The sequence below is a fragment of the Arabidopsis lyrata genome (assembly GCF_000004255.2).
Source record: "Arabidopsis lyrata subsp. lyrata unplaced genomic scaffold ARALYscaffold_9, whole genome shotgun sequence".
NCBI classification, from domain to species: Eukaryota; Viridiplantae; Streptophyta; class Magnoliopsida; order Brassicales; family Brassicaceae; genus Arabidopsis; species Arabidopsis lyrata.
Genome location: NW_003302547.1, coordinates 1,265,777 through 1,293,080, shown reverse-complemented (window position 1 = coordinate 1,293,080; position 27,304 = coordinate 1,265,777). Strand labels below are relative to the sequence as shown.

The following is a 27,304-nucleotide window of genomic DNA, read 5'->3' as shown; positions in this document are numbered from 1 at the left end:
AGGAACTGCTGATATAATCTCCTGGACATAACAATAGTAGGAGATTCACCTCGTCTCGATTGAATGCGATACGCAAAGAATTCTCTCATCGTCACCTTTGTTCTTTTTAGACCGCCTTTATCGATGAATCCAATGTCGATACCTAACCTAAATCCATCCTCGCCGTAAGGAAAAAGCAAAGGATACTGTAGAGGGAGGTAGGATGGGTGCAGCTCACTTATACGCTGAAACCCTCCAGAATTAGCCTGAAGCACTACATCACGCGGTTTAGGGTTTACATCTCCCACGATAAGCCCAGCAACCTCGTCAGTCGTAGGTATATTTTGGACTCTACCGTCACTATCTCGATGATTTTTCAAAATCAACTTAAAGCCGCTGGTATATTCACATTGTGCTAATCTATCTCTAGCTGATCTAAACGCGATGACGTGTGGGTTGTTAGCATCTAACATATCCTTCAAAGTCTTAACGGTACTCTTCTTTATTTGCTTACCCGGTCCTTTCTCGCTAAAACAATTAAAAACAACCAAAAACGGAAATTAATTCGTGGACATAATATAAAAAGTATATTACAATAAACAACTCACCCCATAACACCCATCCTATTCGAGACTTCGTTTACGGTATCATGAATATAGAGCTGCGAGAAAGCAGGACTTTTGGAAGGGCCAGGCAAAAGTTCACCGATGCGATGATAATTTTGACCATGCCTGCGAAACACATACGGTGCATTCCCATGGTTCACGGAATTATCAATTTGACCACCAAGCGACGTGAATGAGAACATCATATTGTATGCTCTAATTAAAGCACGGAAATTTTTGCTTGTCTCATCCTTGCCATACAACATCGACATAAGCACCGGTGGAGGATTTTTTAGTTTAGGCAGCTCCACTTTACCCTTCATGCAACACATAGAAAATATAGGCCTATTTTTAGCTCCACGTTTGTTAATACGCTCGCCAAACCACATATAAGCACCGCAATTTTGACAGGTATAAAACGGATCTCCATCATCAAAATAACCTGACACAAGAAGCACTCATGTACACAATAATATCAATTATATTTTTTAAAGAATTATAAAAAAAACAACCATAGTAAGTACCGTTTTCTTTTAATCCAGGTTTCACATTTATGATCGGTATGGATCCAAACCCTTCCTGTTCCATAATACACTCATCGGCGTTATCGAGATGTTCAACAAAATCATAATCCATTGCATTATCGTCGTCTGTTTGGTCCTCCCTATCACCATGATCAGAATCCGAATCGGTTGCGAGGAAATGCACGTAATCATCTTCGTAAATCGGCAACACCAACCCTTATATATAACATTTTTTTATTTGTTAATCAAACGTACAATTTCGAGAATAAAAACTTAATATAAAAGGCTATCGTACCGGTTTCTGGTGGTCTTGTCCTCGCTTTTATCCGTCTTGATTTAAGTATTGCTACACGGCGCGCTCTCGCACGACAACAAACATCCTTAGGAGGTCGTGAATTCAATAACGCACGTAATTCATCAGATATCATGTTTTCATATGCCGCGATAACACGTGTTCGATTAATCGACTCCATGCCTAGAAATTATGAATATTTATTAATCACAACGGAAAATATAATATGTCACTACAACTTAATTACGCGTGTGTGGGCGTTTTTATTAATTAAATTAATAAATTTTTTAAAGATAATAGACTTAACCCGATAATCTATTACGGAAGGCAGTCCTTCGTGCTCTGAGTTTCTCCATACGATAATTTCTTGCCTTTTTCGCACCATCCTTGGGTACATCGAGTAAATAGTCGAAGTTGTTATTATAAACACGGTGATGTATACGTCGATGATCACCTTTGGACGGGCATAATGAAAACAAATCAGAGTGATAGACAAGAATGTTTTATAAAAAATGATTATGGTTATACGACAATATAAAATATATAACGTATGCAAGCTTTGCGATCTTATTTCTGACCTCTACCACGTTTCATTGTCTCCAAAACCTAGAAGATCGTGAACACAGAGGAAACCAACAGAAAATTGTATATAACAATAATCTACTATGGTATTCTTTAATAGAACAACTGGAAATATTATATTTTAATATTGCGATATATATTACTAATCAATATATTTTCTAGATATACTCAAATTTTACTTTTTATACTGATTGTATCCAAAAAAAAGAAGGAATTTTATTAAATATTTACTTTAACAGCAAACGCATTTGGTAATACCCATACATAACTTTGAGAGAAGATGAAAATCTACGGAAATAAATATTATATTTTAATGATATGTTATATAGTATTAATCATATATGTGATTCGAGCACAACGAATTTTACTTTTTAAACGAATTTTACTTTTTAAATTAATCTCAACTCATAAATACAAGTTATAATGACAGAAATTTAATTTTCCATAGCTTGTTAAACCTCTTGGAGATAAAATGAAATATCACTTGGAGATAAAATGAATAGATAACATAACCGTGAGATCTGTATAAAATCATAAGAAACCATATAGCAAATTAAAGAAGCTACTCAACATACATCAGCTATCATGCATCTCACATTATAGGACGTTGTTTCATCTAGCATAAGTTGTTTGACGGTCAACGAAGAAGAAACCATGTGTTTTAACTATCGCGTTTTATGGTGCTTAAAACTCATTGCGTAATTATAAAGACACACCGTCAATAAAAAAAAAAATGTTAAGAGAACGCAATACAGGAATAATAAAATAAAATCTTCATTGCAGCGTTAATAGTTCAAAACACCGTCTATAAAAAAATATTCTATTATTTTGCCGAAACAAATCTAATAGTATAGAGAGAACCAAGCAGAAACATAGTTTATAAAACCCTAAAATAAACAGAAATAAATCAAAACGATGCAAACAATCTAATCTATCTTAAGATTGTTAAACTGATCACGCATCTTATATTCCAACGAAGGATCACATGTAAGACCACCAGCTAAAGCGACTCTCTTCCGTAATTCCGCATAGACATTGAACGTAGAGTTTTCCTTACGCATAAATGTCTCAAAGTTTTGGATTTCATTGTAGGCATACTCCGGCTCTAGAACAAAATAATAAAACATTAGCCATCTGACGATATTTGTAAATATTGGCAAAAACTAACGGTGTACATTTACCATGATCGTTAAAAATAATTTGTTGTGGAAACAACACATCTTTAAATAATACATCCCAGGTAGCATCCCAGACCGACAACGGATCTGCCTCGCAGAAAACATCCATCAGCATAACAAATAAACCACGCAATCTATCGACCGACAACACCCACGAAGCCGCTTGTTGGATAGCTACGATGCATTCATCCGTCTGGCTAATATGGGTTGAGTTAGTGTTTTGCTTGTTAACCTGTCCGATCAAAACATTCACATATTAATAATCAATCAACATGATTGTTATTTTCGGAAAGAGAAAGCCAATTTAACGCAAAACCAATAAACTATATCAGACCAACATCAAGTAAAAATACTAACGACTACCTCCATCTTTTCAACACGAGCGTTCGCAATGATTAACACAAGAATGCATGTATTATTTATAGACGTATATATAAGCTAGGTATTAGGGTACCCAATAAGACCTATATTTTTACGTAAAATATTGAGCGACTTAAAACCAAGGAAAATAATATTTTCTTTTATGGATAATAACAAACATACCACTATATTAATAGGAGATATGATCAAATCTATCAATACCTAAAATGTTAACTCTAACATATTGTTACACAAACAGTATTTATCCGTATATATGTTTTTATATATGCGTATGTCGCATGTCAAATTAAAAAGAAACATTCTAATTCCGTCGAATATTTAATATTTTAGAATTGTTAATGTTACATATCTCAATACAACAGATCTACCAATTTATACGTTGCTCAGAGAAACGGCCGGGATATCAACCTACGTTAGTAGACCATATAAGCATAATATAAAACGTGCAAATATATAGAGTTCGTGAATGCTCACATAACCCTAACTAATTATAAATCAGCATGCTAAATCAGATACCAAATATATCACAAATAACGTGAAACTGTTATATACGACATAAAACGAAATCCAATATTTTATAATAATACATATATAATAATATCCACGTCTTGCTAAACACATGTTACCTACATGCGACTCTTAATCTATAACAATATTTCTAAGTGAATACATTGGCGTCAAACAATAACACCTAACACATATCATTAGTATAATAAAAAATGCATGTATTAGTTGCGTATAGAATATATTCAGACCTAGCGAAAACACTTGCACGTGTATAAGCAGAAACGTCGCGTTTGTCGTTTGCCAAACAACATCAGACCGATCATAGAAAACGAAAAACGAACAATATCTAAATATGACACTCGGGAAGGTATAAAAAAAACAAAAAAAAACAAATAACGAAAACACCAAATAACATCCAGATTCAGTCACAACAAAAAACGAACATAAAGTCGCACAATGTATTGTAAAGTCTGCTATGATATTTAAATATAAATAAAACCGCTAAATCTAGATATATAAAAAAAAAACCAAATTCTTCTTTAAGTTGTGGCAAAACTCTCTTCTTTCTTGCCCTCGATTTTGATTTTCTTCGCAGGAGGTTTCGGATTCTCGACGGATACACCGCCACGGCGAACACTGGCCTCCTTTGTAATAGGCGTTACGGGCAAAGGCACCAAAACCTTAGAAACACCAATATTAAGTATATATAAAGCAAAACACCGAATATTTAGTAAACTTAACACATATATACAGTTTCATATAAACAGAACAACCCAAGCTACAAAACACGAACCTCAGAGTCTAGACCATCAGAATAGTCTTTAATCAGCTCATCATCATCAGAAAATAACTGTACCACGTAATGCAACGGATCCGATTTCAGATTATCGCCACCTATACTCACTTTAAAAAGAAACCGCCTCCCGACCAATGCCCCAATCTCCGAGGGAAGTATAGAGGGGTCATTCTATCATTAAACCATGCAAATAGATTAAACATACGAACAAATAATCGTTAAAAATATAAAAAAACAACATAACAAACAATAGCAAAAGCGAATCCATTACCTCAGAAACTGCATTGTAGAGCTCCTGTGCAGTTCTACGAAGGAGGGTACTACCCATTGCATCAAACAACAAAAACCTTGCTTTGTAGTTAGTTGCATCAGAAACCTCCAGAACCAATCGGTACCTAAAACAAACAGTTATTCCAGAACAAATAATGAACAACCGAGCTCTAAAACTACACACACCAACATAGTATGACGGTATTAACATGCACAAGATGGCATAAACAATGCATTCAAAAGACACGATCACCTGAACACTACCGCAGATACATCCTTGTCACAAACGCCGCAATAGTAAAGAGGTGGTTTTCCATCATCACCAGAATTTTCTGGATAAGGCTCGACACTCTTATTACACATCTTACACGAAACGTAATACCATTTCGATGTTCGCTCGACGGATCCAACAATGACCATGGCCACACACATACCCTCCTATAGATTTTAGAGGTCAGACTTAAAATACCAACCAGTTCTAATTAACAAACAAACTTTTTTTTTACCTTTTAAAACGCATGAATATAAAGAATAACGCATAAATTTATGGTGTCTACCTCTAACGCCTCGACTATATCTCGGACAGTTCGTTTATGATTCTTCACCAAGAATTGATCACGTATCGATACAGTTGATCCAGCAAACAATTCACTATTATCATGATTAGTCAAGACCACGCCATCGGTTGGTAGCCTACAAAAAAAATTCTATATTAATATCTATACAGACATATACAATAACTCAAAACATAATAAATAAACAATATTATGTCTATTACCCTGATCTGAACTCATCAACAAAAACGCCTGGAGGATCGAGTAATACACGTGTTGCGCCCATAGCATTAGATATAGTCCAATTACCTAAATAAGTTAACAATTAAAATTAGAACAGTCATCGGAATATTTGAAGTTTATTCGACCAACATATATACCTTTCCACTCCTTAACCTGAGCACACCTAATCACACAAACAACAGCCGCTGGATTTGCTTCAGTATAAACCTTAACTTGCTTAGCAAAATCCGCCCATAGAGTACATATTAACCGTACGTTCCTATTTACGTGATAAACACGTCAAAAAAACGAAGCATACAGAAAACCAAACTCTTATAATGACTAAGCATAATTAACATACCCACGATCACGCAACTCGACGTCGAGCTTTGGAGTACTCTTTCCTCTGATTTTTATATCCTCTATCGGTCCAACGTTGACAATCTGACCAATAACATCTACAATAATACGTATCGTTATTTAGTTTGACAGCGATAAAGATAAACAAATATCAAACTAATTAAGATATTTTGTTTAAACCAGACCTACCAACGAAAACACGCGTGTCTCGTGAACCATTTGAAACATCACCAAATTCCACAAAATACTTCTCAGGGACTTCCTTTGGAAAATCATCACATGGTTTGACCTGGGTTGTTCGGTAAAACAAAATCTTGAAAGAAAGACTGTTGCTCTTATAATCGCCAGAGTACTTGATGAGCTTGAAAGGATTCAAGGTAACGACATCACCTTCTTTCAGGACACTGTCGAACTTTTTGATATTTTTTTCTTCAACAGTTGCATGGATTCTTGAACCCTACTTAAAACCAAAAAGAGAATATGCTTAGCATACTTATACGATACAAAAACAAAGCAAACACATGATATAGAAGACATAATCTCAAAAAATAATCAAATCATAACCTTTTCATCCACCAAAACCATCTCGATTGTATTGCCCGCATCTCTCTGATACGCCTTCCACAGCCTCAAGATTAACACCTTAATCTTATTCTGATCGTGAATAGGATTGATATCATCGATGAAAGTTAGTGAATTTTTGCTTTTTCTGCTTGACGACATTTTTTAACGCACAAAAGTATAATATCTTAATAGATTTCGTTAATGTTGAAAGCGAGTAGTAGATCCTATATATAGCCATAAAATGTTTAGGGTTTAACCGACCTTTTCGACTAATATAGAATAAAATTTAATAATTATGGATATTAACAAAATCGAATTAAGAGATAAATGTAAATCTTCGATATTAGCATATAAAATTTTCTGGAAATATTATAGCTTTACAAAATAGTTATTATAGATATTTTCGAATCGAATGCGTAGATAAAAACCGCAATATTTACTTTTATCGTCTCGCTAAATCATAGATTAAGCATGTTTACATTTTTGTGACAAATCCATATTTTTATTTTCTGTAAACAAAGTCGATAAGAGTAAACTTTCAATGGAATCCAATTACAAAAATATTTATGTATTATGTTATTAATTTAAACTAACGAAGGTGTAAGTCCTCCTTCACTTTCCAGTTTTATATAACGCATACACTTTGAAGCCTATGACTAAAGAAAAGAATCCTTCAATATTGTTCGCAGCCTCAACGAAATGATCAATTTAACATATATATAAAATATTATTTTAAGCCCCAACGAAATAACAAATTCGATGTAAATTTAAATGTTCTCGCTGACGAACGTACCGTAAATATATGATCCATAATAAGAACGTAACTATAGAATAAAAAATAAACAAAACTAAGGGATAATTGTGATCCGCATAATAGAGGTATCGCTGAAACAACTCTGTTAAGACGTAACGGAAATTGAAACATAATAACTTTAACATCCACCACCGGAGACTATAAATCCTTCCTTCTTCTTCAAGATACCCAACTACATGTTTTTCTTGACCCTTCACAATAACACCGAAGCGTAGGAATTAATAATATTATAGTCCAGACACCCAACATCATAAATCTAATTATACGGAAAACTAAACTTACAATTCATCAAAGCATTCCACTCCACGGATATCTGGATTAATCTCAATACGCGTACAATCTGTAGCATGTTTGGCCACATCACCTGCACTCGATCAAACTAACTATTTAACATGCATACATCTATAAAAAACCCGACCATCTTATATACTAAGCAGGCAAAACAAACCTCCATAACAACGAATAAGTCCCCATCTTATAACACAAATAACAGCACCATCAGCTTGCTCTTTAAATGTATCGTAGAAAGTCAAAGCGACTTTACCAAACAGGCGACATCTCAACATAGCATTCCTTCACACGTAAAACAGTACATGTGTAAGGATATTAATTAGTATTTATCCCCTAACTATTATAAACATAATGAATGTACCGTCTGTCACGTAGATAGAAAGAAACTGTGCGATATATGCTATCATCCCCATCATAATCAAATTCCCCATACGTCTCTTCCTCTTCGTATTCTCCTTCTCCTTCATCGGCATCTACATCTTCTTCAACTTCTTCGTCTCCTTCGGTGTCTTCTTCTTCTTCTTCTTCATCATCGTCCTCTTCGTCATCTTCACCAAATTCGGATCCTAGTCTTCCATGGCCTTGATCGTTTATTCCTCCTACTTCTTCAAGTAATTCTTTATAACCACCAGTAAGAGGACGAAAACGTTTTGTGGATGAAAATCCATACACATCCTCGTTACTACGCTTCAAGGAGCGAGTAGGTTCCTTGTTTTCTACGACTAATCTACCCTCGTTGTATCTCTTCGACCTATCTAGTAAATAATCATAGTCTGGTATAACTTCATCAGATAAAGGGACGCCCTTATCATTAAAAACAACGGAACCCTCATGTAATTTCGTTCCATTGGTTTCAGCTTCGATATTAGAAGTTTGGACATCAACAACCTCTCCAATCAAGTCTTGCACAACGGAAATATGAAACGTCAATAAAACAGTGAATATAACAGATAACATGTTTAGATACAATTAGAACCACAAATCTTACTAACCAAAAAGTCGTCAGAATATCTTCGGTCCAAGATACTTCCAAAATCAACAAAATCAAAAAACTGATTGTTATCGATACCAGGTATCTTGACAATCGTAGTGTTTTTCAAAAGAATCATCTTATAGCGGTGCAAGGTTGCTCTGCAATCCCCAGTCTGATGAACAACTTTAAAGTCCTTAATCCGAAACCAACTACCGCTAACTATTACAGACACAAATTTATCGTAAACCTCTCCCCATAGAGAACACTGTATCTTGTTACCCTACAACGAACAAATCCATAAAAATAAGATCCAAGAGCATTATCTTATAAAAAAACAAAACAGTATAATATAAACAAACCTCACGATCCGCGAGAACAAACTCTAAACGCCTGCCACTGTTTTCTAGACGCCGTGTCCACGAACAAAGAACCTTGGTTTCGACAACCCACTCGTACTTGGAAGGATTCAATCGCCAAACACTATCATATGTTTTGGAGGTAAACATGACGACGATTATAACACGAATAGACGCGTAAGGGACTATATATTTATATGCTATGAATGAAACCAAAAATACCTAATCCACGAATAACTCGAATATATACTTATATATGAATTTTATAAATAACTCGATAAGGTTTCCGGGGATTTTCTATTTAGGTATAAATTTAACTAAATAAATATTGCTTACAACACATATCGTTATTAATTTAATGATTATATATATATATATACCTCATTAAGATTGTTCATTGCAAAAGCAATTCTAATCTCAATATCCCAAGAATAAACAACAGACACAGTATAATTTTAGCGACACTATACATTTTTTTTTTTAATACGATGTAGTTTTCGTTCGTGAGTAATCCAATATATAAATTAAATCTGTTTTATTTTAATTACGCTAAAGATAAATATCCAAAATAAAATAATTTGTATGACCGATAGACCGAGACGATAACATAACGTAAAAACATCTATAAGGAGATAAACTAAAATATAGATCTATTGTCACGTTCAGTCTTTAATCTTCTGTTTCTTCGCAACAGGACCGTGCTTGATCAAGAAGCTACAAAAAGCAAACAAACAATCGAATAAAACATGTATCAGCAGGAAAAAAGCGATGCCCATCAGCATCTTAAGCAAATGAGTAAACCTCAAACAAATATATAACTTACACTGATTTCATTTTTTTTACACCCGGTATCGAAGGATTCAACAACAGTTTCGAACAGCGCACCCCTGAGCATATCCACATGCCTACATATTAAATTGAAACCACACGTTAACCATGATTAATCAATGTTTATAAATTATTTCTTCTATGCTACGTACCTTCCCTAAACTCGACACGGACAAATCGCAGTACACATATGATAACATCGGACGGATCAGTCATCCACAAACGATAAAGAGGTAAAGCATCCGTAATGCTTAAAACACATCTCAAAACTCTTTCACTGCGTTATATAGTTTAAATAAATCAGATCGATAAATGATCAACTTCTTCTGTGTATCAAAGTGGCATAATGTACCTTGTATCTTGGAGATCAAAGACTATATGTTCCACCTGATCCTCATACACGTGACAACCAAAAGAGGTTATTTTACTAACGTTAATGGCCTTTCCGATGATATCTGCATGAATTAAAGCGTCGGTCGAAATACAAAAGCGTAACACTAATTTATAAAAAAAAAAAGAATCAACTGATAAAAACCATACCAACACAAATGGACGTATCATGCACCACATTTAGGATTCTCCCAAAATCCACGAAATCATAGAAACCATCACCCGATCTCTCCTGCAGAGTATCGCATAATGTTTTTTTATGAAATACCAGCTCAAATCTATGAGCAACAGGCTTCAACGCATCCACGACAGGTCTCAAAATAAAATCTGTTATCACTATCCATCGGTTCTCAACGATTCTCGACGAAAACTGTGGCATAAGCTCCATAGGTATGATACCATGGATTTTCCCACCCTGAGATACGATATACACAACACATGATTACACTACGACTTATACATGCAAACTATACTAAAAACAATAATCCACAGAACATGAGTTATACCTTATCATCGACCAACACGACGTCAACCGTCGAATAATGATCGTAGTACTCTTGCCAAATAGCAAGAACCTTTGCGCGAATACGCCACTCGCTGGTATCAGGATTCAGCTTCGAAAGAGGATACGGCTCCATCCGTAAAAATACAAAATCCCTAATTCGAAGCAGAGCGAAGATATATTATAACTTGGATGATAAAAGAAAAGAAAACGATGCCAGTATTTATATACTTTTTTCGTGATATCTCCACCCGGAAATACATGCATATATATATCACAAACCGTGAATAAATGTTAACAAATATTATTAAAACTTATTCGATTTTATCTCTATATAATAAGTTAAAGGTAGTTATCATTTTAGGGTTCTAGAAAAAAGGGAATTAACATTCGTATTTTTACGAAATAAGGAATACGACCTTATCGCTACAGATTATTAAATATTTTATAAACTAATATCCCGAAAGATGAAATCTAACTTTACGGTGTTATATAGATCTGTTTTTACATATGTGATTAGTTGACATTTTACAGAACCCTAAATGCATGGGCCGGAGCCCAATAACGAAATGATAATTTGCCATATCGTCGACGACAAATCGAAAGTATTATAGAAAATATACAAAACCGGTTAAGGTAGTTACCATTTTATAGTTACTAAAAAGGGAAATCAGGATGTGCGTACAGAAATCAACATGTGAGCTAGTTTACTATAAGAACACGACCATATCACTACATATTAATGTACTTATTGTTGATAAATATTCGGTTTATTTGTGAAATTGATATCTCAGCATTATAATGTATAGATTTTATACATGTGAAAAATTAACATTTTACTTAATCTTACGTTCATGGGCCAAAGCCCAACTACGGAATAACAGTTTGTCAGTTGTCTAAACAATCCGAATGTATTTGGTGGCAAAATAAACCGAATAAAAAAGGAAAAATAATAAACCTCCCACCAAAAAAAAAACAAAGAGGAAAGTTATCTGATCGACATCCAACAAAGAGCAAGAACAAAATATAAAAGATAACAGTACGATTTCAAATCGTAAATCAGACAGAAGAAACCACATAGTTTCCTTCCAGTTCGCAGTTTCATAGATTATTACAATTATATTAGCGCAAGTAATAGCACAGATGGATGACACGATGTTTCGATAAACATCTACCAATTACGCTGAATTGGTATCCCCCAGTCAATCTCATATTCACTCTCCGAACCAGCCTTTTTTTTTATAAAACTGGCTTGTGAATTTTGCACTACACACAACAGAACAGCAAGAAAGTCAGAGTCAAGAATGACGCTATAGTGATAAAGCCTAATTTTCATACAAGATTTCCATTATCCAAATCCGATCGTTTTTAGAAAATTGGAAACAACAAAGATAGAAATTAAAAACAACAAACATTTAAGTTAAACAGGAGATCCAAAGTTCATCCCCTTCAAGCACTTCTCCAGAACACATGAACTTCCTCTCAGGCTCTATACCGCGAAGAGCCTGTCGAAGCAGACGACCTACAACGGAAATAATAAATCAATTACCATACCTAAACAACTCCAAATGCTGAATTACCTAAAATTAACATCAAATTTCTTACTTTACTCGGAAATCAGCAACCTCAGGCATATCAGGATCAAGATCCAAACGACTGCATCTACCAACCGATTGGATAACCATATGTCCTGAATTAACACGTTACATCGAGCTTATTAAATTATCAGAAATGTACAGCTTAAAACATTTTACGGGAGCTATACAGACAAACGGCCGTTATAAATAAACAAAACATAAATTAGATACAAACCGGAAACTTTATAGACTCCCCACCACCGCAAAACACAAACAACCCGCGAACTCCTAGTCCTTTTCCACTCATCGTGAAAATGCTCAGCAAGATCTCCGATAGCAACACACGGCAGTACATAATTGCTACAACAAACAAATGTAAACATTAGCCCCCCTATACACGTAGCAATGATACGAATATAGGTGGAATTAATAAGTCTCACTTTGCGTCCTTAATTTTGAAAGACGTCATCGCATAACCAGCGCTTCGTTTACTTGGGTCAGAGTATTTTATGTCTTCGATATCAACCACATATCCAATCAAATCTAGTGGTAAAAAGAGAGAAGAAAAATAAAAATTAAAAAGCAGAATACATGAACAAAATCAAAGAATATTATATATACTTACTTATCAGGTAAGTTCTTATGAGTTTATCATCCAAAACGTCAAGGAAAGAGGATGGATATAGTGTATAGTGAAGATCGTCTTTGTCAGGTATCAGATTCAAAATTGTCGAAGGAAGAAAATTGATCCGATAAGCATGACGTGTAGTTCTCATATCCCCAGTTACCAAATCTAATTCAAAATGGTGAAGAGATATCCAGTCACCATCTTTGAACTCGGAATCATACTCAGTAATGAGTTCGGAATTGATTTTAGCCTCAATCATAGAACCCTATGATAAAAACAGAACGCCAAATGTATATAAGAACATAACATCAACATAAGATAAACATCGATAATCTTAAACAAATGCTATTACCCTTTTATCACACAAAATCATGCGTAAAGCTCGATAACCGGCTTCAGATCTCTCACGCCATTTGTTAAGAACCTTAACTTGGATAGACCAACAAAGCTTAATCGGTTTTAAATCGTCGACATGCTCATCCATTTTTTTTTTTAGTGACTGAGATTTTTTTCATGTGCTGCAAATATGAACCAAAAAATTCCCAATTATATAAAGGCAAGGACATTTTTTTTTTAAATACATATTTTCAAATTAAAACGCAAGCACAATTACATTGTTTATTTATCGTTACAATGCATTGCATCGGAAAAACCACAAAAACTGATAAAAACATTATCGAGATACGCATAGATTTTGACCATGCATAGAAATACAAGACCTATCGAGTACCATCAATCCAAACCAACAGGGCATCTTTTAGCCTGCAAAGAATCAGACAATAATTTCCCATTGACCAATTCCACCACTACGGGGCACTTTGTTTTGTTCGCTTGAATAATTTAGACCATAATATTCTCCCTTGTGTAATAATGTCGGAAATTGGAGATAATATAAAATAAGATATAGCAATATCCCATAGATTTGAAGATTAATATTTCATATCAAAGTAATGAGTAAAAAAATATGTCAATATATATTCCGTATAATCCGATCAAAACAAAAATATACTATTTTTTAAATTATGCGCGTTTCACGAATTTTGCATCTTGTATATATTGTAGTTATCTAAAAGTTAATATTCGGATGTAATTTTGAATGTCAAAATTTTTCCGAAGACACAACATAAAAACAATTAATTGGTATGTATATTTGACGCTAACTGGATATTTAGACAATAAGCACATATATATTAAATCGATTAAATAGTCAAGGAATAAGATGCAAACCGTGATATTTTAAAAAAACTCAATTGTCGAATAACAGATATTTTTGAATCAGAAAAAAAAAAAAAAAAAAAAAACAAAACACCAACTAAGTATTATAAGAAATCAAGGGTTCAAAATAGTTTTCTCTCCACAGAAGCAAAAGCAAGACGCATCCTCGAAGCTTCATCACACGAAGGATTGAATAAAAGTTCTGTGCAGGTACACAGAGTAGTAGCCCTCATATCACCTAATATATCAATAGACAAATCATGACTAAACGAATAAACACGTACACAATGTATTAGTGTTTAAATAAGTACCTCGAGAAAGCTCTAGTCTAGCAAATCGCATCACACACAGGATGATATTATCAGCACAAGTCTTCAGACAAGAAAAAAATTTCGTGGCATACCCCTTCGGCAAGCGACAGCGAATACGAATACCCCTGGTATATTTAAAGCATTATAATCAACTACACAAAATCCCCTCACAGCCAAGATATATAAACCAAGTTTAGAACTCACCTAACATTCTCTAACTCCAAATATATCTGCTCCCACGTACTATTCATTCCCTCATCCTCGTCATAATTTCCAACACACATGAGACGACCAATCAAATCTACACAAAACAAACGACGACAATATCACGTTCACATGCAATATTTACTGAACATACCAAACAAAAGAGTTAAACATACCAACACAAACACTTGGATCGACTAAACCAGCAAGAACATCTTCAAAACGTACAAACTTAAAATAGTCAACAGAAGCAGTAACCACAGTTCTCTTAAAAGAAGTCGATAGATTCCAAAGAATTTTATAGGCATGCCTAGTTGGCCTAACAGACCCAACAGCGTCGACCAAGCCAAAATCTTTTATAAATATCCACGTTCCTTCGACAAGTCTACTCGAATCATATGCCAAACAATCCAAACCAATTGAAGCTTGTATCCTGTCACCCTAGAAACAACCGAATGAACGGTTAAAAAATCAAAACTCAGATAGAACATGTAGTAACGAATCAGAATCGTTTATAGATTTTGCATGCTTTTAATATATAGCCTCGAGGTACCTTTTCATCGGCTAGTATTAGCTCCAACGTGTCCAAACGTGAAGAGCAACGAAATCTTCTAATTATTATGAATCTTCCCATCATTCTTTCATTCATAGAAGGAATTAGATCAGATACACAGATGGAACTTCGGGGACGAGCCATCTGAAGGCAAGGAAACACTTTAGTATAACAGAACCAACCGCAAAATATATATATATATATATATATATATATATATATATATAAAACAAAACGAATCCCCATCGTTAAATTTGGTAGATATTGTTCGGAAAGATACAATAAGATATGAACTTATCACAGCAAAGGAATATTAACATTTAACAATAGAATAAAATATTTTTTTATTAAACAAAATAGATATTTCCATTAACTTTTCTATAACATTGCCAAACGAAAAACAGAAAATTTACATCCACAATAGAACGACAGTATATTTGATCAAAATTTAAACTTACCTTAAGAATATTTTATATTTTTTGTAGTTGACAATCGGAAAGATACAATAAGATATAAAATTATCAAAATGAAGGCATGTTAACATATAACTATTTAATCAAAAAATACCATAAAGGAATATATATACATTCCGATCAACTAATTTTATAGATAATTGCCAAATGGAAAAATATAAAATTTATATTCACAATGGAAACCATATATATAAAGTTTAATATTATCTAAAATATTTTATATTTAAATGTTATCGATTTTATATTTTAAGGAGCCCTATATATAACACCACGTCGGCGTGACATCTAACCTAAACCTATAGCATATTTATATATATAACAAAACCTATACATCAAATCATAAGGCACCGAATCATGGGTGATAATCACGACGAAGATCAAGTGTTCAAGGCATGGTTGAATCTAAATAAAATCAACTCGATGGCTAGACAATTAACATTCAACGAAATACCAAATCATTTCACGTGGGATAGGACCAAAAAACAATTTAGGCCAAGGAAAAGAGGACCCCCCAGAGGAGGAGTAATGTATGTTTCGCGTAAGATTAACAACAATCGTCACTTGAAAAGGCTCGCATGAATGTTAAGAGGACCTACATGTGACGAAGAAGTCAGGACTCACGGAGGTATTGTTTACTGATAATAGATTTTTCACTCAATTAAACCTAAAACACTATCGTGTCGTTGTAGTATTTTAGGGTGTCAATCCAATCTAGTGTGATGCAAACAGATGAGATATGATCAGAATTTGCTAAGTCAAGCCAAGCAGAGAGTTGTTGTTTTCTAACAATCCTAATGCGAAATAACAGAAATGAAATGAAACCGAAATGCAAACTAGCAATAGCAGGCAGTTGAATAACAAAGCAGGTAAGATAGCAGGCAATCAAATGGATGAGAGATTCCTAAGGACAGGGTAATCGAATAGCGTGGTCTCTTTAATCTATTTAGACGGTTGACAAAACTTCACAGAAGCTATCCCTTGACAACAAGTTCAAAAGCAAATCAATTCACCACCGTGATAGAAATTCTCAAGCAGAGCTAGACACAGACCTAATCACCATTAGCGATCTCTAACTAAGCAGGCAATACCAAATCAACTTGTTAAAGCCAATACCCGCTCTAAACGGCCAATACCTTGGGATAGAGACGAGTATCTCTGGAATTAGTGGATCAGACATTCCATCAAACACCTTTTGGGTGCGGGAATGTCTGGATTCATTTTCCAGTTGATCAGAAAGGAACAAGCAATAAGCGCAACTAATCCAGAAGGGATTCAAACAATCTAAACTCAACCATCTAAATCGACTAAGACAACCACGACTACTCTATCCCATCCTCAGAAATACAATTCACTACTCAGACATAATAAAAAACAATAGCAATGAAACGATAGAAAACATGATAACAAGAAATGATAAAGACTGAAACAAAAACTGAATTATAAAATTCTTGAAAGCGAATACAAAGTCGCAGGAAAAACACACTGCGGCTCTGAAAACAAGTCTAGGTAAAAACTGAAAATAAAGACTGGATGCCCTAGGGAAAACCCTTAGAGGCTGCTTATATAAGCGAAAAAAGGTTAAATAAGGAAAGTTCGGGATAGTGGTCTTCACAACGAGACTTTGCGATCAAGCATCTGATGGGCTGAAATGGGCTTCCCTGTGATCGAGTGAAACTGATCAAACTGGGCTTCGGGAACTCCGTCTTGCGATCGAGTGGTCTGTAGTGAAGACGAGATGGAATGGTCCAGCGACCTTGCGATCGAGTGGTGCGATCGAGTAGATGATGTGAGGTGGTGATCGAGTGGTTTCTTCATCTTCTCTTCTCTTCCGTATGCTCAGCTTGTCTGGTTGAGTGAGGAATGAGTAGATGGGCTTCTGATGACAAGGTGGTGATCGAGTGGTGTAGAGTGGGTGATCCCTCCGGGCTTGCGATCGAGTGAAACTAAGCTGCTGGCTTCTCCGGGGTTGTGATCGAGTGATATGTCCTTCATGACAGCTTCTGCTCGATCTTGCGATCGAGTGGTTTCTTCTGAAATTGCTCCGGGGTTGTGATCGAGTGGTTTTTCCCTTCATGACAGTTTCTGGGGTTGCGATCGAGTACTTTGCTCTGTCAGGGCTCCGAGGTTGCGATCGAGTGCTTTGGCTGAGGGAGTGATTGAGCGTTCTGAATTTTTGTTCTGTTTCTCCTCTGTTTGAACTCCAAAAGCATCCAAAGTACCTGAAAACAACCAAATATGCGATGCACATGCAATCCTAATGCAAAAACGTCCTAAGTATGCAAAACACACTAAAACGACTACTAATGAGATGAAATGTGATTGAAACAATGACAAAGTGATGAAGAATGAATGCTTAAATCATGCAAATTATAGACATATCAACTCCCCCAAACTTAGTCTTTGCTTGCCCTCAAGCAAACAAGTAAACATAAGATGGAAGAGAGGTTTGAAGGTGGGGATTCAGAACCAAAGCATCTGGTAAAATAGATAAAATCAAGGTCCAAGTTGGTAGTTCTAGGATGCGATATGATCGATCTCTACTCAAAAACGTTAGCCATGCCTTGTTATAGTTCAATCTGACTCTTATACTCGACCTACACATGCTTTCAAATCGACCAATCCTTTTAACATTCGTTAGTTTCAGAACGTGAATCAAGCAATGCACCATCAATGAACTCATTTGGCTTAAGGTGAAGGTTAGGAGACAAAGGCAGTCCCTTTAAAGTGGTTCAAGTTTAGTAACAGGGGACTCTCAAAAGAAATGGACTGAGCTTTAGTAGAATGCTAAAGGTAAGACCCAACTTATGCATACAAGAACAATATCTCATCTACCCAATAACATAAACCGTGTTTACACCAGCAGATGGTACTACCCTCAAGCCCAGAAGATGATCCTAGTTCTACCCTTTGCACTCAAGACATTTTTTTTTTTTTCTCATTCTTATCTTTGATCAAATCACTCTTTCTTTTTCCTTGACTCTGTTCTAAGGAGAAGTTTACTTTTACTTGATGGATCTAGTGGGTTTTGGTTTTCTTTGACAACTATGGCTCTTGTTATCTTCTTATGATAAACACTTTTCTAATTTTTTGCTTTTGTTACAGAGCCTATTTATTCGACTTTTTTAGTTCCTCAAAACCCATTACTAGAGTAACTTGTTTCTCAACTTCCCTCTCCTAAAAGCATCAACCTTTACCTTCTTTTACTCATATACTCGATCCCCACCCAAAAATAGACTCCCACCTAGTCCTATCTAGTCCAGAAAACATGGACTAGAACTACATGAGACACTACTCTTGTCGGTTCAAACCTAACACTTTCTACCAAGCTCAATCCTGAAACAGGCCTCACAATCACACACGAGATATTACAGGGCTTTTAAAAGAAAGGTTTGGTTAAGGACTAGGGAAACTGCTCCTATGATGGAAGCAGCTACTTGGGTTAGCAAGGATGGTGAAAAGTTGAAAGAAAACCCAAGTATGTATATGGTATCCATGAGTTCAAATTTGATGCTAAGACATGATAATTGTAAATCAGATTCAGGTTCAGATTGATAGGGAATGGTATCAAATCATGACAGTGTGATCGAGTAGAGCATTCAAGACATGGTGCAGTTTTACTTCAATTTCATTGACTACGCATCAGACAACTAGCAACGAGGGCATTGAGTCTATCTACTGAACCAACATGCTTACAAGGCTATTTCATCATAATCCCCTATGCATATGCAACAATCCTAAATGAAACACTCTAGACTCGATCCTAAATGCAATGCAGCTACATGAGCACTCTGTTTTTGTGGAATACATTTTCAGAAATTTTCAATTTTTTTTGTTTTTTTCTATGTTTTAGATGATATGCAGACTCAAATGATATTCACAAAAAACAAGTCAAATACGTCTTGAACCCTCCCCCAAACTTAAATTACACAGTCCCTTGTGTAATAAAAATTTGTGAAAGAATTCAAGATAAACACAAGAAACAAAAACAAAAGCGGTATTTACAATTGTGTTTTGGTGTGTTACCTCAGGAAAATTGCCTGGAGATGTAGTCATCCATCTCCGCTTGAGTGTAATCCGTAGGCATGACAGGTCCTAGCTGCGCTTCCGCCATCTCCTCATCATCGTGCTCAATTGCAACCCCAGCAGGTTGTGGAGCACGGCGTTCATGCGATCTCGTGATCGAGTATGTTCAATAAAAATTTTGAACTGTAGCCTTCCCCTAAACCAAAGCACTCGATCGCAAGGCATCAATGATACCCCGACGTTGCGATCGAGTGTGTTCACCATATTTCTCCTGTTACTGCTCTTGACAATTACGCCTCTTGAGAACTAAAAAAAACACTATCAACACAAATCAAAAACAACAAGAAAATAAAAACTATATACAAGGATAGTCATGGGACTTCCTCCCAAGTGAGCTTGTTTTAAGTCTCTAGCTTGACTCCTTACAGTTATTAGGCGCTGGGAGGCTCATCCAATGGAACAAAAGTTCCTTCTGGAAGATGTTGGTCTACCATGTATTTCTTTACTCTCTGGCCATTGACTGTAAAGTCGCCACTTTTTCCTGCTAAAGTGATAGCTCCGTAAGGTCTTATATCAACTATTCTGAAAGGGCCAGACCATCTTGACTTAAGCTTTCTAGTAAAGAGTTTCAAGCGAGAGTTGAATAGCAGTACTTGGTCGCCTACTCTCAAATCTTTTGAGGTTATCTTCTTGTCATGGAACGACTTGGTCCGTTCCTTGTAAATTTTAGAGCTCTCATAGGCTTCTAGTCGGATCTCGTTAAGATCATTCAGCTGTATTAACCTCTTCTCCTTAGCGGTCTTGATGTCAAAATTTAGAAGTTTGACTGCCCACATGGCTTTGTATTCAAGTTCAACCGGCAGGTGACAGGATTTTCCATAAAGAAGATTGAAAGTAGTTATGCCAATGGGGGTCTTGAAAGCCGTCCTGTAAGCCCATAGTGCATCGTCAAGCTTCACCGACCAGTCTTTTCTTGTAATTCCCACTGTCTTCTCTAGAATTGATTTTATCTCCCTGTTGGAGATTTCCACTTGTCCACTCGTCTGTGGGTGATAAGGAGTTGCGACTTTGTGCTTAACTCCATTTTTCTTCAGCAAACTCTCAAAGACCTTATTGATGAAGTGCGTACCTCCATCACTGATGACCACTCTGGGAACTCCGAATCTAGGGAAGATGATGGTTTTGAACAGCTTTATGACGACTCTTGCATCATTCGTGGGACTAGCTATGGCTTCCACCTATTTCGATACGTAATCTACTGCGACCAGTATGTACTTGTTTCCATAAGAAGATGGAAACGGACCCATGAAGTCAATTCCCCATACATCGAAAATTTCGACCTCCAGGATAGGGTTTTGTGGCATTTCGTTCCTTCTACTTATGTTCCCTCTTCTTTGACATGAATCGCATCTCGAGATGAACTCTTGAGCGTCTTTAAACATCGTCGGCCACCAAAAACCTGCTTGCAGGATTTTTGATACTGTTTTAAATGTAGCGAAGTGACCACCATAGCTGGAACCGTGGCAATGCTGCAAGATACCGTCTGCTTCATTCTCTGAAGTGCATCTCCTGTAAATCTTATCTTTGCAGAGAGTATAGAGGTAGGGCTCATCCCAGTAGTAGCGATTTATGTCCCTAAAGAACTTTTTCTTTTCATAGCTTGACAAGTTGGGAGGCTCTTCACCACACACCAAATAGTTGACATAATCAGCATACCAGGGAAGTTTTTCCTCTACTGCAAGTGCCTCATCTAGGGATTGGATGCTTTTGTTCAATTTCCTGATAGTCATAAGCTGTTCTTCAGGCATAGAGTCATCGATAGGGATCGCATCTTTGATTCTCATTCGCGATAGATGATCAGCTACACCGTTCTCAATCCCCTTTTTATCCACTATTTGCATATCAAATTCTTGAAGCAGCAAAATCCACCTTAGCAATCTTGGCTTCGTATCTTTTTTCGCATAAATATGCCTCAGTGCAGCATGATCGGTGTAAACGATTACTTTAGAGCCCACTAAGTAGCTCCTGAACCTTTCAAATGCGAATACCACTGCCAATAGTTCCTTCTCAGTTGTGGCGTATCTCACTTGTGTTTCATCCATCGTTTTGCTAGCATAGTAGATGACATGCAATTTTGTATCTATTCTCTGTCCTAGAACTGCTCCTACAGCATAGTCCGAAGCGTCACACATGATTTCGAAGAGGTGATCCCAGTTTGGTGCTTGGACAATTGGAGCAGAGACTAGTGCTTCCTTGATCAGTCTAAAGGCTGTCAGACATTCTTCATCAAAAGTAAAATCTGCTTCTTTGCATAACAGCCTTGTGAGTGGTCTAGCCAACTTGGAGAAATCCTTGATGAATCTCCTGTAAAACCCCGCATGCCCAAGAAAACTTCTGATATCTTTCACAGTCTTTGGTGGCTGCAACTGCACCATCACATCTACCTTGGCTTTGTCAACTTCTATCCCTTTTTCTGATATTTTGTGCCCCAAGACAATTCCTTCTCTGACCATGAAGTGGCATTTCTCCCAGTTTAGCACCAGGTTTGTCTCCTCACATCTCTTGAGTACCCTGCACAGATTAAGCAGACAGGAGGAGAAAGAAGAGCCATACACGGAAAAATCATCCATGAACACCTCAACCATCTCCTCTATTAAATCGGAGAAGATAGAAGTCATGCACCGCTGAAAAGTGGCGGGTGCATTACAAAGCCCAAAAGGCATTCGCCTATAAGCGAAAGTTCCATAGGGACATGTGAACGTAGTTTTCTCTTGATCATCGGGGTGAATAGGAATTTGGAAAAGTCCGCTATACCCATCTAGAAAACAGTAATAGGGGTGATTTGCTAATCTTTCTAGCATTTGGTCAATGAAGGGTAAAGGGAAGTGGTCTTTCCTAGAGGCAGCATTAAGCTTCCTATAGTCAATACACATCCTATGTCCTGTTATTGTCCTAGCGGGTATCAGTTCATCTTTAGAATTTTTAATGACCGTCATTCCTCCCTTTTTAGGGACACAGTGGACAGGAGACACCCAAGTGCTATCATATATAGGGTAGATTACACTTGCATCTAATAGTTTAAGTATCTCTTTCTTTACCACTTCTTTCAGATTTGGGTTTAATCTCCTCTGGGGTTCAATGCTAGAATATGATTCGTTTTCTAGGTAAATTCTATGAGTGCACAAAGTAGGTGAAATACCTTTGATATCATCTAGCGAATACCCTATAGCTCTCCTATACTTTTTTAGTTCAGTTATCAGCAAATTTACTTGTTCAGCATTTAGTTCATCATTTACTATAACAGGATAAGTGGAATTACTACCAAGAAAAACGTACCTTAGCCCTTCTGGAAGCGGTTTCAGGTCGATTTTGGGTGCCTTGAGCTCAGACCAATTGTTAGATGTTGATTCAGAGTCAAGGTTAGCATCATGACTGAGTGACGCGAACGAGTGGTTGTGAATACCATGCGATCGAGTGGTTTTTTCGGGAGAAAAATCCTCCTCGCGATCGAGTACAGCCAGTTCCTCAAAGTCCTCCGGGTCATCAACTTCCTTATGCATGTCCATTAGCTTCTGGTATCCCAAATTTTTCAAATGCAAGTCCCCATCGTTGCATTCCTGGGTCAGAGCGCTCTTTAGGTAGTCCTCCTGTGCTAGCTCCTCCAATAGCTCATCAGCTAATAATTCCATCTCCTCAATCCAGAAGACCTTACCCTCTATCGTAGGCTTTTTCATTGTGTTGGCGATGTCGAAAGTCATGCGGAGATCCTTTCCAAGGTTAAGGTCGATCTTTCCTTTCTTGACATCAATAATGGTGCCTGCTGTAGCTAAAAATGGTCGTCCCAAGATCAATGGATCCTTAGGCTCGTCGTCCATTTCTAACACCACGAAGTCTGTAGGTACTTCCACGGCACCTATCCTGACTGGTAAATCCTCTAAAAGGCCATGAGGTATTCTGATGGATCTGTCTGCTAGAATCAGAGAGATATTGCAAGCTTTATATTTGCTGAAACCTAGTCTTTTTGCAACTGAGAGAGGCATGAGGCTCACTGATGCACCTAGATCGCAGAGGCATCTGTTGAATGCTAAAGGACCTAATGAACATGGTAGAGTGAACGAGCCAGGGTCTCCCAATTTCGTAGGTATGATCTTTCGTTGGATAATTGCACTGCACTCATGACTCAATACCACCATCCCTTGGACTTCTTTGATCCTCTCTGTGATCATATCTTTCACGTACTTGTGAGAGTCTGGTATCAACGCAAGGCAATCTACCAGAGGCATTGTGATTTCAAGATCCCTTAGCTGTTTTTCTAGGAGGGTTTGGTACTTCTTGACGAGCACTTTCTTGAATCGACCAGGGAATGGAAGCGGGGGTTTATAAGGTGGAGGGACAAAGACGGTATCCTTGGTTTTTGCAGCAACCGGTTTTTCAACAGGGGGAACGATAGGCGGAGCTTGTGATTGAGTAGGTTGGTTTACAAGAATCGGTTCTTCGATTGTTTTATCAGCCAAAACGTTATCTTGATAAAAATCCTCCTCCTCTTGAACCACACTGTCCTCAGTGTTTTGAGTAGGATTTTCCCTGGTGGGCAATTGTCTTCCGCTTCTTAGATTGATTGCATGAGCATACTCCTGTGAGCTATGCACTCCTTTTCCTGAAAGATTTCCTGTTTTATTTGAAGCGGATGTTGAAGCTGTCTTGCCTTCCATGTTTCGTATCTTTGAGTTCAGTGATTCAAACTTGCTAGTAAGATCATTGAAGTTGCAATCGACTTTGTTGTTTAATTCGGCTAACTTCTTTGCGATTTCCATCGCTCCGGTGGCTTGCCCTTGAAGTATCTGTTGGACCATGTTCTTTATATCAGAATCCGGGGGCGAAGGTGCTTGATGTTGCTGTGATGGGAAACCAGGTGGTGGTTGCTGTTGTTGATATCCTCCCTGGAACTGCTGCTTTGGAACGAACCCTTGACCTTGGTTGTATGGAACAAACGGTTTGGGTTGTTGTTGCTGCTGCTGCTGAGAAGGATAAACTTGGTCTTGAGGGTTGGCAACGTTGTTGCTTCTGTTTGACAGATTCGGGTTTGGTCTGTAGTTGTTGTAACCCTTGTTGTAGCCACCTTGGTTCTGAATGTAACTGATTTCAGCAGACTGATCATTCTCCCCCTCTTGGATTTGGAATTGTTCATCTTCAGAGACGAAGTGAACATGCGTCTGTTGCACTTGCAGGAGCCTGTCAAGTTTGTCATGGGCTTTGTCTCCAAGTGAGAATGGAAACAAGCGAAGCTTGAAACCATCTTCACTTACTCCATTTATTTTAGTAAGGCCACAGAGCCTTTCAAACTCGTCAAGATGATCAAGCGGATCCTCCATTGGCAAGCCGTGAAACTTGTTCCCCTGAACCATTGCAATGAGACCGCTCTTGATCTCAAAGTTGTTGTTCTGGACTGGTGGAGGAACAATTCCATGACGCTGGTTGTGATTGTGTGGGAAGTCACCAGCACCAATGTTGTTGGGTTGGTCTTGGTCATCTACAATATCAGCCATTGTGTCTGTTGCTGTTTGTTCTCTTAGTTGGCGAGCGATACGGTCGATGTTATCGTTGAAAAGGAGATTCTGATTTCCTCTTGACCGTGTATGCATATAACAGGTAACAGCAAGGCTTTAGCAGACCAATCAAAGATGAGTCTGTAAAGCTGGTTGCTGTGAGTACCTGAAACACAGACAGAAAAACACAATGTCAGTATCTTGTGTAACAAAAACGAACTTGATCTTAACGATTCTAATGATCTCAAATATAGCAAACAAACACTAAACTGGCAACGGCGCCAAATTGAAAATAGGTTTTTAACCAATTAAACCTAAAGCACTATCATGTCGTTGTAGTACTATAGGGTGTCAATCCAATCTAGTGTGATGCAAACAGATGAGATATGATCAGAATTTGCTAAGTCAAGCCAAGCAGAGAGTTGTTGTTTTCTAACAATCCTAATGCGAAATAACAGAAATGAAATGAAACCGAAATGCAAACTAGCAATAGCAGGCAGTTGAATAACAAAGCAGGTAAGATAGCAGGCAATCAAATGGATGAGAGATTCCTAAGGACAAGGTAATCGAATAGCGTGATCTCTTTAATCTATTTAGACGGTTGACAAAACTTCACAGAAGCTATCCCTTGACAACAAGTTCAAAAGCAAATCAATTCACCACCGTGATAGAAATTCTCAAGCAGAGCTAGACACAGACCTAATCACCATTAGCGATCTCTAACTAAGCAGGCAATACCGAATCAACTTGTTAAAGCCAATACCCGCTCTAAACGGCCAATACCTTGGGATAGAGACGAGTATCTCTGGAATTAGTGGATCAGACATTCCATCAAACACCTTTTGGGTGCGGGAATGTCTGGATTCATTTTCCAGTTGATCAGAAAGGAACAAGCAATAAGCGCAACTAATCCAGAAGGGATTCAAACAATCTAAACTCAACCATCTAAATCGACTAAGACAACCACGACTACTCTATCCCATCCTCAGAAATACAATTCACTACTCAGACATAATAAAAAACAATAGCAATGAAACGATAGAAAATATGATAACAAGAAATGATAAAGACTGAAACAAAAACTGAATTATAAAATTCTTGAAAGCGAATACAAAGTCGCAGGAAAAACACACTGCGGCTCTGAAAACAAGTCTAGGTAAAAACTGAAAATAAAGACTGGATGCCCTAGGGAAAACCCTTAGAGGCTGCTTATATAAGCGAAAAAAAAGGTTAAATAAGGAAAGTTCAGAATAGTGGTCTTCACAACGAGACTTTGCGATCAAGCATCTGATGGGCTGAAATGGGCTTCCCTGTGATCGAGTGAAACTGATCAAACTGGGCTTCGGGAACTCCGTCTTGCGATCGAGTGGTCTGTAGTGAAGACGAGATGGAATGGTCCAGCGACCTTGCGATCGAGTGGTGCGATCGAGTAGATGATGTGAGGTGGTGATCGAGTGGTTTCTTCAGCTTCTCTTCTCTTCCGTATGCTCAGCTTGTCTGGTTGAGTGAGGAATGAGTAGATGGGCTTCTGATGACAAGGTGGTGATCGAGTGGTGTAGAGTGGGTGATCCCTCCGGGCTTGCGATCGAGTGAAACTAAGCTGCTGGCTTCTCCGGGGTTGTGATCGAGTGATATGTCCTTCATGACAGCTTCTGCTCGATCTTGCGATCGAGTGGTTTCTTCTGAAATTGCTCCGGGGTTGTGATCGAGTGGTTTTGCCCTTCATGACAGTTTCTGGGGTTGCGATCGAGTGCTTTGCTCTGTCAGGACTCCGAGGTTGCGATCGAGTGCTTTGGCTGAGGGAGT

The 27,304-nt window shown here is 37.2% G+C and overlaps 3 protein-coding genes across 3 annotated transcripts; all 3 read right to left on the bottom strand.

Moving 5' to 3' along the window:
• Window positions 1-720: 720 nt before the first annotated feature.
• On the bottom strand, window positions 721-1,784 carry LOC110227330. Its single transcript, XM_021021312.1, has 2 exons — window positions 1,404-1,784; window positions 721-1,324 (listed from the first exon to the last, which is right to left on the bottom strand). Exons 1-2 carry the CDS (start codon window positions 1,579-1,581, stop codon window positions 1,017-1,019), a joined length of 486 nt encoding a protein of 161 aa, XP_020876971.1. The 5' UTR covers window positions 1,582-1,784; the 3' UTR covers window positions 721-1,016.
• Window positions 1,785-4,587: 2,803 nt separating this feature from the next.
• On the bottom strand, window positions 4,588-7,149 carry LOC9299270 (replication factor A protein 1). The gene is made up of 10 exons (XM_021020389.1): window positions 6,815-7,149; window positions 6,440-6,707; window positions 6,252-6,348; window positions 6,049-6,170; window positions 5,919-5,977; window positions 5,627-5,821; window positions 5,368-5,552; window positions 5,116-5,239; window positions 4,842-5,015; window positions 4,588-4,728 (listed from the first exon to the last, which is right to left on the bottom strand). Exons 1-10 carry the CDS (start codon window positions 6,971-6,973, stop codon window positions 4,588-4,590), a joined length of 1,524 nt encoding a protein of 507 aa, XP_020876048.1. The 5' UTR covers window positions 6,974-7,149.
• A 5,301-nt stretch (window positions 7,150-12,450) lies between these two features.
• LOC9299268 lies at window positions 12,451-13,657 on the bottom strand. Its single transcript, XM_002863146.1, has 6 exons — window positions 13,526-13,657; window positions 13,171-13,438; window positions 12,986-13,088; window positions 12,781-12,905; window positions 12,574-12,658; window positions 12,451-12,490 (listed from the first exon to the last, which is right to left on the bottom strand). Exons 1-6 carry the CDS (start codon window positions 13,655-13,657, stop codon window positions 12,451-12,453), a joined length of 753 nt encoding a protein of 250 aa, XP_002863192.1.
• Window positions 13,658-27,304: the final 13,647 nt, after the last annotated feature.